We start from the raw sequence: 15,220 nt of genomic DNA on the forward strand, positions 1-15,220 counted from the left end.
ATAACTAACATGCCGCACTGATGTCTCAGCAGTACCCACTCATTGAAATGGACAAGTGATAAGAAAAAATTGGATAATAGTAATAACTGAATATTTCAGTTGATATTTTTGTCCATAATTGCAAGACTTCAAGTTAGTTGTTTTTAAGCAGATGTCATAGAACATCTAGGCAAAGTGAAAAATTGACAAACGACCATCTTGCCCCACATTTTGGTACAGCCCTTTACAAAAAGGTGCCAGACTGTCCTGTCAGTGTCAGCCTTCTCTCTTACACTGGTGCCCCGATTTTGCTGTCATGTGGTCCCCTGTAATAAGGATCTCCAGAGAGAAGCTCAAAGCATTGAATGCCTTCAAGAGTATTTTAGGTTAGTCTATCACTTAGGGGGCTGATTTGCATATTCGGAGATATGCAAATGTTTTTCGTGGAAGCTGACCCATGTACGTATGAGTTTCCTGGTAAGATTCTGGCCAAGTTTCTTACTGTCATAAGGTGGGCAGGGAGGATTGCTGCGTCTTGAGTCAACAGAACCCCAAGTCAAGGGTCTATATTAGGCTCTCCTTCTCCTTTTAAGGACTCCCTGGAACCTGTTCAAGAGGCTGTGTCCATTTATTTTTATAGGATATCCACATAGCCAAGATGGCAATGCTCTCCTAAGTCAATTTACTTGTACTGGATAGTTGGCATACCTGAGGCATGCCTCTGGAGTCAGAGGCTAGGAAAGACGTAGGCTCACATATCTAAATAATGCTTGACCGTCTGCCCTAACTTTCTATGTGAATGGCCTAGACTTTCTCCTTGTCATTGTGGAACTTTAAGAAAAAAAGCTGTGCTGCACCCCCTTCAGCAATCCTAGGACCCATCTACGTACTTCCTACCAAATTCCAAGGCCAATTACTACTGGGGATGGGATTGGTTGTCACATATTGCCATGGAAACGGGCCCTGAGAGACAACCTGTAGCCAAAGATGTATGTGGCTTGATGAATCCCAGGTGGCGTCGGAACGTGGGGTCCCTTCCTTATTTAGTCCTACCCCCACTCCCGCAGGAAGTAAGATGTAGAGCAATGTGGTGCAGGCACTGGGAACCTTGAACATGAGCAACGCAGGTATAATGGACTCGGCTAGCATTCCTCCAGCCTGATATAGCACAAGCTCACACACCGCCCTGCAATGGAAACGGAGCTAGGACGGGAATGGCCATTTAAAGACTTCGTAGCAAACTGTGAAGTCATTTGAATAGTCAACAGGTCTCCAACCTTGCTGCTGACTTGGGCTGCCCAGCTGCCTTAAAACCTTTGGTGCCGAGTTCCTGTTACATCCAGCACTTTTCAATCTGCCAACCGGACTAGCTCCGTGGATTGTAGTACCCTCTGCCTGGATTTTCTTCCTCCCTCTGGGATTTTGGTCGGCAACATGTCCCGGTTCAGCCTTCTCGATACCCTCAACCTTGATTCGGCCACACCAGTAACGGTGAGGAAAACGGTGATCCGGAGAAAGTTCACAGAGACGCCAACAGAAGCAGACAGCATCCTCTACACGCCGTACAAGAACTTGAGTGCCAAGAGCAAGAAAATCATCCGTCGCAGCTATGAGTTGGGACCCCATGCCGTCGGGATGCGCTTCCTATATGAAGTACCTAGTCCTTTTTACTTTTTGCTTCCAGCTGTTTGTATGTCTTGGCTTGTTGCTTATTAGTAAAATAGACCAGCGGCATTGAAATTGTGCCATGTATGAAAGCTTTTGGGACTTGCCAAGCTGGACAAATATTCTGTAATTTAGTTGCTTGGAGGCACATACATAGAATGGAAGGAAAGCATTGGCTTGGGCTGCAGAAACTGTTGAAAGTGGTTCGTCTTGGCAGGAGTCACCATATCCCTTCTCCCCTGTCCGCATGGTTAGATTTGCGTACACTCTATCCCTCAGACCTGTATCATGTGTTTGTAATTGCGCGCCCATTGAAACCCTTTGAACTCATAGTCAATGGGTTAGTCTACAATGGACAATGGGGTTTCCGATCCGCAGGCGAGCTCAACCATGGAAGGTGCATGAGATCGTGTTCTTCTTGCTGTTGTTAAACACACTGGGTCATCTAAGATAGCTGAGTAGCACCCGCTTCTGTGTGGCAGGCCTGACAGACAGACATGGCATATCTCAGCCCAGAAAACTTAAAAATGCATGTAAGTCTTCAGAGATGCACCTGTTTTGTTTGTGACGCCTACTTTGTTGCTGGAAATTATCTCTGATGACTGTAAGCATTACAGTTGCAGTCCATAATGGAGGATGACGGCAGAGGTTGTTAGTGGGGCACTGCTGAGAGATGCTGTGACTTTAACATATGGCTAGTTTACTCTGCAGGGCATGTGTGATGTCTTAAACCTGTTGGATTTGTTTTACAGGCTCGTATCGAGGAGCTGGAGGAGGAACTGGACACAGAGCGGCAGACTCGCATGAAGGTGAGTGCAGTGCCATGCCTAACTATGTTATCTCTACATCACAGCTCAATCTCAGAGGGATACATTAGAATTGGGGATTTTGCCCATCAAGACAAGTGTTTAGGATGGGCCAGCTTTTCTGGGAGTGGCCCCCATATTAGGGAAGTGTTTGGGGCTGAAAGAGTGTTTGCACAGGGAGGTCAGCCATGTTATACCAGCTCCTGTAGGGGTAGCACATTAGTCAAGAGTAGGGGCTGGTACATTTAAAAACTGTCACATTGGGGGTAGTTAAAACGGTACCCTATTGCATTGATTTGCTCTCTGTAAAAACGAATGGTCATGCCCTACTAGTACTGTGTCACTAGGGCTTGATATGGTTTTATCAAGGAATTCTCCTCCTCCCTTGGCTAGATGACAGCTACATGTGAAGATATGTCAAGGGACCGGCTCCCAAAATTTTTCACATTTCTCAGCTATATACAGCAGCCAAAGACGTATACATCTTGATATGCAAACATATACTAGATTCAAATGTCTTGGGACGAAGTTCTCAAGTATCGGTCAATGGTAAAGGACAGTCTTGAGAGGTTGGTCATAATCTGTCTGGGAATTTCCTCATGGTGAAAGTTTGTTGACAGTGAGTGAAACTAAGTGGGAATTACACCATAATTCTTCAACACAGCATTTCTTGCAAAGTAAAGGATATAACTTGCAATGGGAATCTTACTTTATCAAAAAAAAATCTCACGATCCTGTTATTCCTGTATAAAAAATGAATGAAATACCATCACATCACCTATCAGATAGCTGTAAAATGTTGGCTGCTAAATCAAGGACTATCCAAATGTCCCCTCCCTTTGAAAGTACTTATCAGATTCTTAGCAGATATTTTTAACCTTCAGAATGTCCCAGTCAACTATAGCCCTAGTTTTGTCTCACTGTAATGTGGACCCATACTTTGTTCAAAACAGCTGATGGCTAAGAAATCAAGCAACACAAATACTCTATTTACTGTGCAACAAAAGATGGCATTTAACCTTAAGACATTTTGTTGACCAATAGCTGGTCATGTTTGGCAATTTGTAAATTATCAAACCATGTCCATCCCTTGCAGCCTCTCCTTTTTGATCATGTGCCAATGTCAAAAATAGCAGAAAAGCAGGATTTCAGTCAGCAGTATTTCTTAAGTGTCAATACCAAGATAAAGAAGTGTAGTGTCTTAAGTTAGTGAGTTTTCCCATGGGGAAATCAAGACCTATTTGTTGTCAATTAGGATATTGAGGAGAGTAAATAGGACAACAAACAGGGCTGTCAGGTCTGTATTGAATGACTGTACAGTCCTGTAGGCTTAAGCTGGCTGCACAAATTTGTCTTGCGTCCACAGGAAAGGAAGGCTAACAAAAGAGATGAAAACCGATCCTAAAATTGCCACTACTAAGTGAAAAGGGGGGTATAAATGACACAGCATCAGGGCACTAACTACTTCAACTGAGAGAAAAAACTTCCATCAGCCATGAAATGAACACAGCTTTTAGCCACTGTACAAATGGTACAGCACTGGTGTGTATACTGAGCACACTATCAACAAGAATTACTAAGCTTGGCAGGTATTAGTAAAATGGTTGGAAAGAGTGTTCGGAAGGTGAAACAAACGAATGCTCCACAAGTTAAGGTGTGCTTGAAAAGGAAGCCTAGCAGTCCGTTCTTACATTCATGTAAGACCAGTGAGTCTGGGAGGAAGAGATGTTTAAATGCACAATATAATGGGTTTAAAAGGCCATTTCATTCTTCACATTTCTCAAGGGAGGCACACAAAGCTGACAAAGTTGGCCAATGGGAAACTTGACCCAGGGCAGTATTGTTGAACCAGTGACTGGAAAGAGGGCACAATAGGCTTAAGATGTTGTGGTACGCTCCCTGTAAATGGCTGCATTTCACAGGTCGTAGCCTACCTGGTCTGCCATTGCCCCCAGCATGTCATCTTTTGTTCAAACCCACATTCATTGTGGGTATTACATTGTAACTTTCAAAGCATTTTCCATGTTTTATTATTTCATTGTATAATTATTCTCCCAAACTAGAATGATTTCAAACTATTCAATTAACTTCTTTTCTCAATATTTTGGGGCAAATGACTTATATCTGCTCTTTGATCACAAATGAGGGTTGCTCAGGATTGCATAATTACAAACATGCTAACAACAACAGAAACAGCTCATTCTAGTTTGCAAAGTGTGGTGCTTGAGGAGAATCTCCCAGTACATGTCCATTGGTTACAGATGGGTGATCATGTGTGTGGAAGCTAATGAGTAGGGCAGTATCAGTTACTGGTGGAATCAAAACAAACAACAGGTCCATTTGCTGGGTGGTAATTTGGCCATTATAGGGGAATTATCACAGTGGTGCAAATTACTTGATAAACTACCACTGTGTCCTTAATAGGGTAGATGAACAAAATTGACTGGTCATTTTCTTTCATACTAAGTGATCATTTACATGCCTAAATTAATAAATCTACAAATAGAGCAAGGGAGATCCCAAATACAGCTTAGTAGTTGTAGTCACTGTTGAAAATGGGGGCATGGTCAGTTGAAAGATGGCAACAAGTGAAGGAATAGAGAATGCTACACATGGCTTCCAATAAGCATTCTGTTCTCTGACAATAAACGTGTAATTGCCTTATACTACAGAATGTGCAGACTGTAACACTAAATTGTGCTATGTTTTCCCTGAAGGTTGAGATTGCCCTGTACTACAAGATGTGTAGCCTGTAAGACTTGTGCTATGTCCCCTGCACGTTGAGATTGCCCTGTACTACAGGATCTGTAGCCTGTAAGACTTGTGCTATGTTCCCTGTAGGTTGAGATTGCCCTGTACTACAAGATGTGTAGACTGTAAGACTTGTGCTATGTCCCCTGCACGTTGAGATTGCCCTGTACTACAAGACGTGTAGACTGTAAGACTTGTGCTATGTTCCCTGTAGGTTGAGATTGCCCTGTACTACAGGATGTGTAGCCTGTAAGACTTGTGCTATGTTCCCTGTAGGTTGAGATTGCCCTGTACTACAAGATGTGTAGACTGTAAGACTTGTGCTATGTCCCCTGCACGTTGAGATTGCCCTGTACTACAAGACGTGTAGACTGTAAGACTTGTGCTATGTTCCCTGTAGGTTGAGATTGCCCTGTACTACAGGATGTGTAGCCTGTAAGACTTGTGCTATGTTCCCTGTAGGTTGAGAAGCACCGCAATGACCTGCTGCGGGAGCTGGATGAACTCAGTGAGCGGCTGGACGAGGCGGGCGGAGCCTCTGCTGCACAGATCGAGCTCAACAAGAAGAGGGAGATGGAACTCGCCAAGATCAGAAGGTGGGACAGCATGGGCTTTCATAAAAGATTTTTAAAAATACCCACTCATCAGTAGATTCTTACTGTAACAGCCACGCCCACATGAGCCACGCCCACATGTAGCCAACCCAGACATTATAAACTAATATCAGCTCTAAATAACCTTCAATCTCAAAAAATTGCTCAAGTTTCCCTGAGGATGCTACTCATACCCGTGCTATCAAATATGATATGGAAATTTGTTGATACAGCATGTATAACTATTGCAGTAGATGAATAAAGAGACTGTTTTTTATACAACTATTGCTTTATTCTCATCACCGTTTCGGTGACCGTCTGTCACCTTCTTCAGGGCAATTCTGACTAGTTCACATTGTACTGCAGGTATATGGTTGTGTAAAAAGGAGTCTCTTTATTCAGTGACATACCACCTGATGAAACTATTCACAGATATTACAGTAGATTCCATATCATATGGACAAGACATAGGACAGTGACGTAACAGTTGATTTGCTCTGCTGTTTCCCAGGGAGCTGGAGGAGTCCACCATGCAGCACGAGGCCAGCGTGACCACGCTGAGGAAGCGGCACAGCGACCAGCTGACGGAGCTGTCGGAGCAGGTGGAGAGCCTGCAGCGCTCCCGCACCAAGCTGGACAAGGAGAAGAACAGCCTGCGGGTGGAGCTGGACGATGTCGCCACCCAGCTGGAGGCTGTGACCAGAATCAAGGTGAGGGTGTGGTCAGGCTGGAACCAACACAGAAATCAAATGGCTACCTCAAATAGATAGATAGATAGATGCATATAAATGCTAATGTGGTCTGAGGACAGTTTGTTAAGGTTGTCCCCTCATGTGTAAGCAGATATCAAGATAAACATCTAGTTTGATTACACAAACCCTTGATAAGATTAGAATGTAAACAAAATTGATAAAACCTACTGGTGGAGGCTCCCTACATATCTTTTCAGCTTACCAAAGAATCCCTTGGCCATTCCATCAAGTAAGGAAGGATGAGCCTGAGGATTTCCCTGGTAGATAAATGTTTGCAGCTGTAAGGCCTGTGCAAGTATGTCACCTCCTGACTCCATGTCTATAATCCACTGATCTGTTTTTTAGTTGGAGGAGGTTAATACAAGCAGTATGACAGACAGATGAGTAAACCTTTAATCATTACAAACAGGCTTGTTGTTGCCTTACAGAGCAAGCTGCTCACAGCTGTAGTACAGTTCTGAAAATAGAAATGTTTAGTAAAGCTCTCGTACTCATTCATGATCCATTACTTTAGAAAAAGAAGTAAAACACAACGCTCTATTGTTGTAGTAAAATGGCCTCAGGTCAGTCACTTGAGAGCAGGAACAAACATCTCAACAGGAAAAACTCAAGACATTCATTAGGTACCAAATACAGGTGAAAGACAGCTCTACATGCAAGAGTGATTTTCAAGGTCAACTTCATCTTCAAATGAGCTTGTAAGAATAAGCAGATCATCTCCTCTAATCTTATATCAGCAGCTCTGAGGAGATTTGCCCAGTCTGAGAAGCACTGATGATAATCTTGAGCAAACAGTGCCCAGGGTTATTTCTGAAGCCTTTTTGTAGTCCAGCTCCACACAGTAGTCAGTGTTTGGTGTCCGTGAGGTCTCCTTGGCGTGAGGCAGGCGTGTGTGTTTAAGGTTGAAGGCTACTGCAGACTGGAAAGAATGTTCTAATGGAGCCAAGTCTGCGGGCAAGACTTAACGGATGTTGTACATGCATTAAGCTTTCAACAAGGTTCCGATGTATTTGCATCTATTCTAATCCTACTCTCGGCGAAGGTTACAAAGTTTGTATGTTTTGAAAGAAGTAGATCTAGAGATGATGGAAAAGAAGAAATGAAGCCATGGTCAGCATAGAGGTCAATTGTCCTGTAACACTCATGCATGGAATAAATAAGGAGGTGTGCCCCCTGCTTGAATGTGTGGTTGTTGGTATCAAGACAAACAAAAACTAGACCAAAAACAAACATTGTCTCAAAGTCAGTCCACACCCCAGTTTGGACCAAGACATTTACAGTACCGTTTACAACCCAAAAATTTGCCAAGTTCCTACATTGGTTTATTGCATACCAGTTGCTGGGATAGCACACACCCCCTGGGAGTACACCATCATTTTGCATCAGCAGATCAAGTTGTATTTGCTAGGATTAGCTTACATTAACACAGAACTACTTATCATACCTTATGAGAGAGTCTCAAAGGGGTTTAAGCTTTCCAGAGTCTACCAAAAAAAAGTTGTGTAAAAGTGTTTGGCTTTATTGTGAAAAGTATCTTTACTTCACTCAATTCTCCAGTATGTGTAAAAGTCTTTGATTTGATGAAGAGAAGTTAAAGATTTTGGCTCTTTTTAAACTTTCCATTTTGCATGCAGTGAAAGTCTTAGACAAACACCCAGGAGAAGGGAATGCATGTGCTTGTGTCTGCATGTACATATAAGGACAGCCTGAGGTGGTAGTCTATATTTAGGATCTTGCTCCCTCCTGGCCCACAGTTATGATTTACAAAATAGAACCTGCACGCAACCAGCTGGCAACTATTTTTGCAATGATCAAAGTCACAAATCTAAACCATTAGGAGCATTTTCACTCAGTCATGAGAGATTGAATATTGGCTTTATTTTGTTCATCCATCAAGATCCACCAGAAACCCTGGTGCTGAAAATCTGGTTGTTAGTACAGATACCATGATCTGTCATTCCAAGAAAAAAGAGCATCTCTTTACCATATCAATGCAGATTGATTAGTGGCGTCATTTTGGGACAGCTGTATGCAGCAGTCATTTTCACTGGTGCTTCCAAACCCTACAAAACAGATGGGATGCACTGAATGGAATCTGCCTAATGGTGCATGTCTGGAACAGGATTCCTAACTAGCCCAGTGGAGGATTTTCCTGTCTTCCTCCTGAGCTACTCACTGGTGTGTTCCTTGGCTGTCCCATGACTGAGGATTACACACAAAGCTAACAAAATGCATGATTAGAAGTTGGTAATAATCCCTGAAAAGGGTCCTCTGGGGATTTTCAGATCACCTTTGTCAGGACTTCGTTATTTTGGACAAGGAAATCAAAGCATTCTGTTAGGTCAAGACTATGGAGAGAATAAACACATTCTGTTTGCCCACCAACTCATCCAATACAGTTCCTTGCATTTAAAAATCAGGACCAAATTTCAACATTTCATGGCATGAGAAGATCACCTGTCCAGGAACTACATTACTGGACCCCCAGCTTTGTGAGTCAGTGACCCTGACTGTTACGGCATGGCTGGCCGGGGGCTGTGTGTGTCCGGACCGTGGAATGTAGGGCACCCCGTGGATGTAAGCACAGTTAAACCCCTGCCAGCCTCCTGGTGTTTCAGGACCTGTTCCACCTGTCTGACAAACTTCTATGGGATTTCGGCCAGCAGGAATTCAGACTTTGTTTTGTTATCCTTGCCTGGCAATGTTCCCATAACGCAACATAAAAGTGAGATGATGCAGTCTGTAATTTTTAAACCTGTAGAAGCATTGGACATCAAAATGATATTTGTAATGTTATATTTTTTGCCTTGACAAGAACCATTCTGGCTCTCAGACAAAGAAGTCTTCTTGAGACTCATACAAGTTCATACATTTGTTGACTGCCATCTATCTGTATACTTAAAGAAGAATGAAATACTGCAATGTGGTATTTGTACTGATAGTCATATGTCACAAACCCAACCAGGATGGATAGAAATAATTTTTGTTAACGGTGCCATTTGGAGAGTCAGCCTCCCATGAATTGGAAGTGTTTAAGCCCCAGATACTTCCATGTCAGTTGATACTGTTGTCCAAATAAACTTTGGAAATCACCTGCAGACAAGGCAGATTATTTTTCCAAACAGTAGAAGGCATGTAAAACAAATTTGTTTTTTAGGAAATCTTTAGACATTGGTGTCACAAATCGTTACAAGATGAAAGAAATCAGGATTTGAACTATTTCTATGTAGACTTTGGAAGTAACTGGGAAGGAAGTTGCAAAATCATGAATCATTGCAGACTCACTTGAATTTATGAAAATTTATTGATAAACTTTCAAAAATGTTTTTAGTTTAAAAAAACAGTAAAATTTTGGAGGAAGATAAGCATCTTTTTTAGGCTCTTTCTTTCCCTCAACTGAGAGAAGATCCAATTATGGTTATGCATACATTTATTCTTACATTGCACTATTTCCCCATCCTCTGCAGCTTCACCTGGAGACCTCGGTGCGCGAGCTGGAGACTAAGTACTCGGACGCAAATGGCCGCAATGAGGAGCTGAGCAGGCAGTTGAGCGACCTGCAGGTCCTGCGCTCCAAGCTGACAGCTGAGAACGCCGAGCTGGGCAGGCAGATGGACGACGCTGAGGCCCAAGTCCGCGAGCTGAGCCGCACCAAGGCCATCGTGCAGCAGAGCTACGAGGAGGCCAAGAAGGGTCTTGAGGAGGAGACCAGGCAGCGCACGCAGCTGTCTCACCAGGTGGTGCAGCTGCAGCATGACCTGGATGTCCTGCGAGAGCAGCTGGATGAAGAACAGGTCAGACTTTTACTGGATGGGAAAAAAGTTATGACTAAGGAATCAACCAAAAGGCCTGAGGGGAGATGTACAGCAGTGATATATATCTATAAATCTGATTTTTATAGGAAAGGAAATGCAGAAAAGGTTCTCAGAAGGGTATGACTTCTTACTGGACTCTTGTGACAGACATTTCACGATAACGCTTCAGAGAAATAGTGAGAATTTAGTGATCTAATATGAGACAAAAATGTTTAACTCAATTCTGTTTCCTCCTCCATGTCAACAGGAGGGTAGGACAGAGCTTCAGAGGCAGCTATCCAAGGCTAATGCCGAGTGTGCATCTTGGAGGACCAAGTATGAGACGGAGGTGATCCAACGGCTGGAGGAGCTGGAGGAACAGAAGAAGAAGCTAGCCGCCAAGCTGCAGATCGCAGAGGAACAGGTAGGGTGACGGTGAAATATGGTAGCTTTTGGATCCTTTTCATTTACGTATTGCAGTATCTGCAGTGATTACCCACAGCACAATATGATTGAATTCTGTATCCTCGAAGGTACCAGAAATACATGTAGGTGCTGTTAGCAGCCAAACAAGGAAGATTAAATGCATGGCAGCACCAACCAAATTTGTTAACTCAGATATGCTGTTGCCCCCCCCCCTGTAGGTTGAGGCAGCCCAAGCCAAGGTGTCCAGCCTGGAGAAGACTAAGAACAGGCTGGCAGGTGAGGTGGAGGACCTGATGATTGACCTGGAGAAGGCCAACGCAGCTGCAGCTGCTCTGGAGAAGAAGCAGCGCCTGCTGGACAAACAGGTGGGCAGCTCAGAAACATGTTACCTTCACTGGTTATAGATCAAAGAAGCTTACCACTACTGTCTATTTTGCCACGAGTCTCTTAAGCTTGTTCCGCAAATTTGACTTTAGGAGGCTAAGCTTGTGTACAAGACTTTTTTTTTACTTAATACTTGTCACTGGAACACTTTTCCCTATTCTATGAGATTCTCAACTTCCTCAAGCAACAGAACTGACAATAAATTAAGGGACACAAGCTGACTTACAGGCTTTAGGAGGGTAAGCTTTTGTACAATGCATTTTTCTAAAGCTACCATTAATCTAATGATCTTCTCACATGGTCCTCCTCTTCCCCTCAGATTGCAGAATGGAAGGTGAAGTGCGAGGAGATCACCGTAGAACTGGATGCCAGCCAGAAGGAATGCAAGTCGTACCAGATTGAACTGTTCAAGCTCAAGGGCCAGTATGACGAGGCCATGGACACCATTGACCAGCTCAGGAGGGAGAATGGTGCTCTGAAGGGTATGACCTATCCACACAAATTTGTACATGGCTCGGTTTGAAACTGAAGCTTTCCATGATCATAGTCTATCCATACGACGATAATTGGAATAGAGACGGACGTCTATAAGTGATAAGTTTCCTGAAAAATGAAAAAGAAGGGATTGAGCAAGGCAGACAGTTTGTGAGGAAGTGCTGTTTGAAACTTTGATACAGCTACTGTGTTGTACATCTGAAAACAAGCTGAAAACATGATGCCATACATTTGTATGTCCTCCTTCCTTCACATATTGGGAGAATTTGGTCCAGATACTTCTATTTTGCATGCCAACCCACTGTCCATTCGCTGCTGGGGGTCCAAGCTGAATGACAGTCGAGGATGGCAGGGAACACTGTGTCTCTGCCTTGTCGCAAGGTGTAGTTGATGATTGATCGTTGAGGTGTAGATATAGGCTGGCCTGTCTTGATAAGGCTGACTCCTGTGCCCTACAGACGAGTGCCGTGATCTGAGCGACCAGCTGTCAGACAGCCAGAAGTATGTCCACGAGCTGGAGAAGGCCAAGAAGAGGCTGGACCTGGAGAAGGAGGAACTGTTGGTAAGGTGGCATTGTGATATACATTTACCAAATTTGGTCCATTTGCTGCTGAAAAGGAATTGATGGACTCATTAGTGAGGAATGTGTGGCAGACCTGGCTGTTAATGGCAGCAGGAAGAAAAATGTTTGGTATTGTGATGTACATTTACCAAATTTAGTTCATGTTCTACCAAACACGAATCGATGGACTCATTAGTAAGGAATGTGTGACAGATGTTGTTGTGGATGGGGTGTCAACAAGAATCAAATGATATTCACTCAAAAATTTAATTACATGTGACTGTACAGTGAAGCAGATCACATTTTAAGAAATTTCACCAAGCAGTATGATCTTGTCACAGAGAATTAAAAAATGTTGGAATACCCTACCCTTTAGAATGCCCTTTGGAATACACTTGGTGTTGAGGTGGTAATGACAAAAAAATTGACAGAGATGGTTTTTTGTCTGTAGGCAACTATTGAGGAGCTGGAAGCTTCCCTGGAAGGGGAGGCTGCAAAGGTGTCTCGCCTGCAGGTCGAGATTGTCCAAGTGAAGTCTGACTGTGAAAGGAGAATTGCCGAGAAGGAGGAGGAGTTTGAAACCACACGGTAAGCTCCGAACATTTCTTTATTTGGTAGTATATCATATTAAAGAGGAACAGTGGAACGATAAGAATTTGGAAGCCAAAGCAGTTTTGACGTAGGGTGAGTATACCAGGCCAAATAAGGGCCAATTAGAAACAGATTTGCAACACATGCTTGTCAAGATTCCATTGGAGAAACATCAGTCACATTTCTGCATCTGGCAAACTGTCCACCCAAGGCTACTGTGCTGATGAAAGACATCCACTCATCCTCTGTATCTAATGCTTCCTGTTTACTGCAAGCCTGTCTAATTTATTATTAGCCAGGAACCAGATGCAGGGCACAAAAAAGACCTTCACGAAAACATGTTGTTTTTGGACGCACCTGAGGCCGCAGTGCCTTCTATTTGGAACTTGAACTTACTTGAGAGAAAATCAACCAGTTAGTTAAGATGTCTTTGAAATTCAGATTGTTGCTCCAACAACTGCGTTGGTGTGAGACTTGCTACTAAATTTGGGTCTGGTTAATGGAGGTCCAGTCAACAAGGAGATATCCCACTAATTAGACATGGCAAACCTGTGGAGCGGTTCTGCCCAGTGAGATAGATACCTCCCCGTTTGGGTCATCAGTAGTTACCAGCAGTTCTGCCCAGTGAGATAGATACCTCCCAGTTTGGGTCATCAGTAGTTACCAACAGTTCTGCCCAGTGAGATAAATACCTCCCAGTTTGGGTCATCAGTAGTTACCAACAGTTCTGCCCAGTGAGATAAATACCTCCCAGTTTGGGTCATCAGTAGTTACCAACAGTTCTGCCCAGTGAGATAGATACCTCCCAGTCTGGGTCATCAGTAGTTCCCAACAGTTCTGCCCAGTGAGATACATGTAGATACCTCCCAGTTTGGGTCATCAGTAGTTACCAACAGTTCTGCCCAGTGAGATAGATACCTCCCAGTTTGGGTCATTGGTAGTCACCAACAGTTCCTCAGCACATCAGGACAGGTGGCAGCTATTGCCAGGTCAGAGGTCGTGTCCCCCAGACCCTGCTGGATTAGCCTACAAGTGGTCTTCAGCAGAGTGAGCCCTGTCAGTGTGGCTGGAGTCCCTCCCAAAGTCCTGCAGCTAAATGGGTCATCCTTCTTGGGCAAGGCAGGCCTAGGGGAAGTGTTAGAGATCATGCAGTTTACTGACTCAGATGTATGATTGCCCCTATGTAAAGTAACAGTTGAATCATGAGGATTGGGTATGTAGTCTTACCATATATGAGACTGTCCTCATTTTAATGATTTTGCTGAAATTTACGCAAGCAACCTCTGGACAATAAATAACAGGACATGCAGGAAATGGTTAAGATCAAAAGAAAAAGCTCTATTCTAAAACAGGTGCAATTCATCATTAGTCCATAGCACAGAGCATAAAAGCATTGGAGCTTGAACCTTCCAGACTTGTAAATAACAGGTCTGGTGACACCAACATTCTTTGTGGGCCGTATGTCAAAACAACATCAATGAATCCATCTGAGAGGGTAGAACTTTGTTAAGGTAGGAGACAGCAGTTCACAGAGCATAAACAAGAATGCAACTACTGTGGATAGGGGCCAGGAGGGTCACAGAAGGGTTAGCTAAAAGCAACATGTTGTCTTGTCCACATACTGAAAGGTTTACATTCTTGTGGGGTGCTGACGTTGGCTTCTATACAAGTGAGCATTCTTGGCACAAGTCAAAGACAACTTCTGCTACTCTTCTTCTTTACATGCTGCCAGGATTGGTCCAAATCTGTAAAACAAGTAGGCTTTTACCATCTGTGGTAGATTGGTTGCCGTCTAAATTTACAACCAGTGTCACAAAGATCAAGCTTAGGAAAACGTTCCAGGTCTTTGACCTTCAAAGTCTTCCAGTAACAAGAGAGTTGAAAGAGTTTCTGTCCCAGTAGAATGTGAACTTTTATTCTCTCATTAATATTATTTGTCATGTCATTCTGGTTTACCATAGTCAAAACTCATTGCCTAAACATTTATAATAGCATTGTGTTGACACAGTATATAATGAGTTTCATAGACCTTCCCTCCGCCCCCCTCCCACAGTAAGAACCTGTTGCGCCAGCTCGAGTCTCTCCAGGCCAGTCTGGAGGTGGAGACCAAGGCCAAGAACGAAGCCATCCGTGCCAAGAAGAAGCTGGAGGCAGACCTGAACGAGCTGGAGGTTGCCCTTGACAACGCCACCAAGGCCAACGCAGAGGCCAAGAAGACAATCACCAAACTGCAGGTCACCATCAAGGAACTACAGGTAAACCAGCTACAGTCATCCTTGACAATGCTGCTGCCGACTTTAACCCTTACAAGATGTCTTTGAATACGTTTGTGAAGATTATACATCCAGGAATATAATGAATAGATGAAAGTTGAATCTCTACTTCTGGATAATTCAAATTTAATTCAGACGTTTCAAACGAC

At 43.5% G+C, this 15,220-nt stretch overlaps 1 protein-coding gene across 3 annotated transcripts in view; it reads left to right on the forward strand.

Moving 5' to 3' along the window:
- Positions 1-15,220, forward strand: part of LOC118428943 (myosin-16-like) — an 80,773-nt gene that overhangs the window by 59,654 nt on the left and 5,899 nt on the right. For all 3 annotated transcript variants that reach the window (XM_035839246.1, XM_035839244.1, XM_035839245.1), the window contains 10 exons: positions 2,397-2,453; positions 5,664-5,797; positions 6,306-6,504; positions 10,014-10,340; positions 10,609-10,764; positions 10,985-11,131; positions 11,470-11,632; positions 12,104-12,207; positions 12,659-12,795; positions 14,852-15,053. In XM_035839246.1, the coding sequence (XP_035695139.1) occupies positions 2,397-2,453; positions 5,664-5,797; positions 6,306-6,504; positions 10,014-10,340; positions 10,609-10,764; positions 10,985-11,131; positions 11,470-11,632; positions 12,104-12,207; positions 12,659-12,795; positions 14,852-15,053 (1,626 nt within the window). The remainder of the gene's footprint in view (positions 1-2,396; positions 2,454-5,663; positions 5,798-6,305; positions 6,505-10,013; positions 10,341-10,608; positions 10,765-10,984; positions 11,132-11,469; positions 11,633-12,103; positions 12,208-12,658; positions 12,796-14,851; positions 15,054-15,220) is intronic.

This window comes from Branchiostoma floridae, chromosome 13 (assembly GCF_000003815.2).
Source record: "Branchiostoma floridae strain S238N-H82 chromosome 13, Bfl_VNyyK, whole genome shotgun sequence".
Taxonomy (NCBI): Eukaryota; Metazoa; Chordata; class Leptocardii; order Amphioxiformes; family Branchiostomatidae; genus Branchiostoma; species Branchiostoma floridae.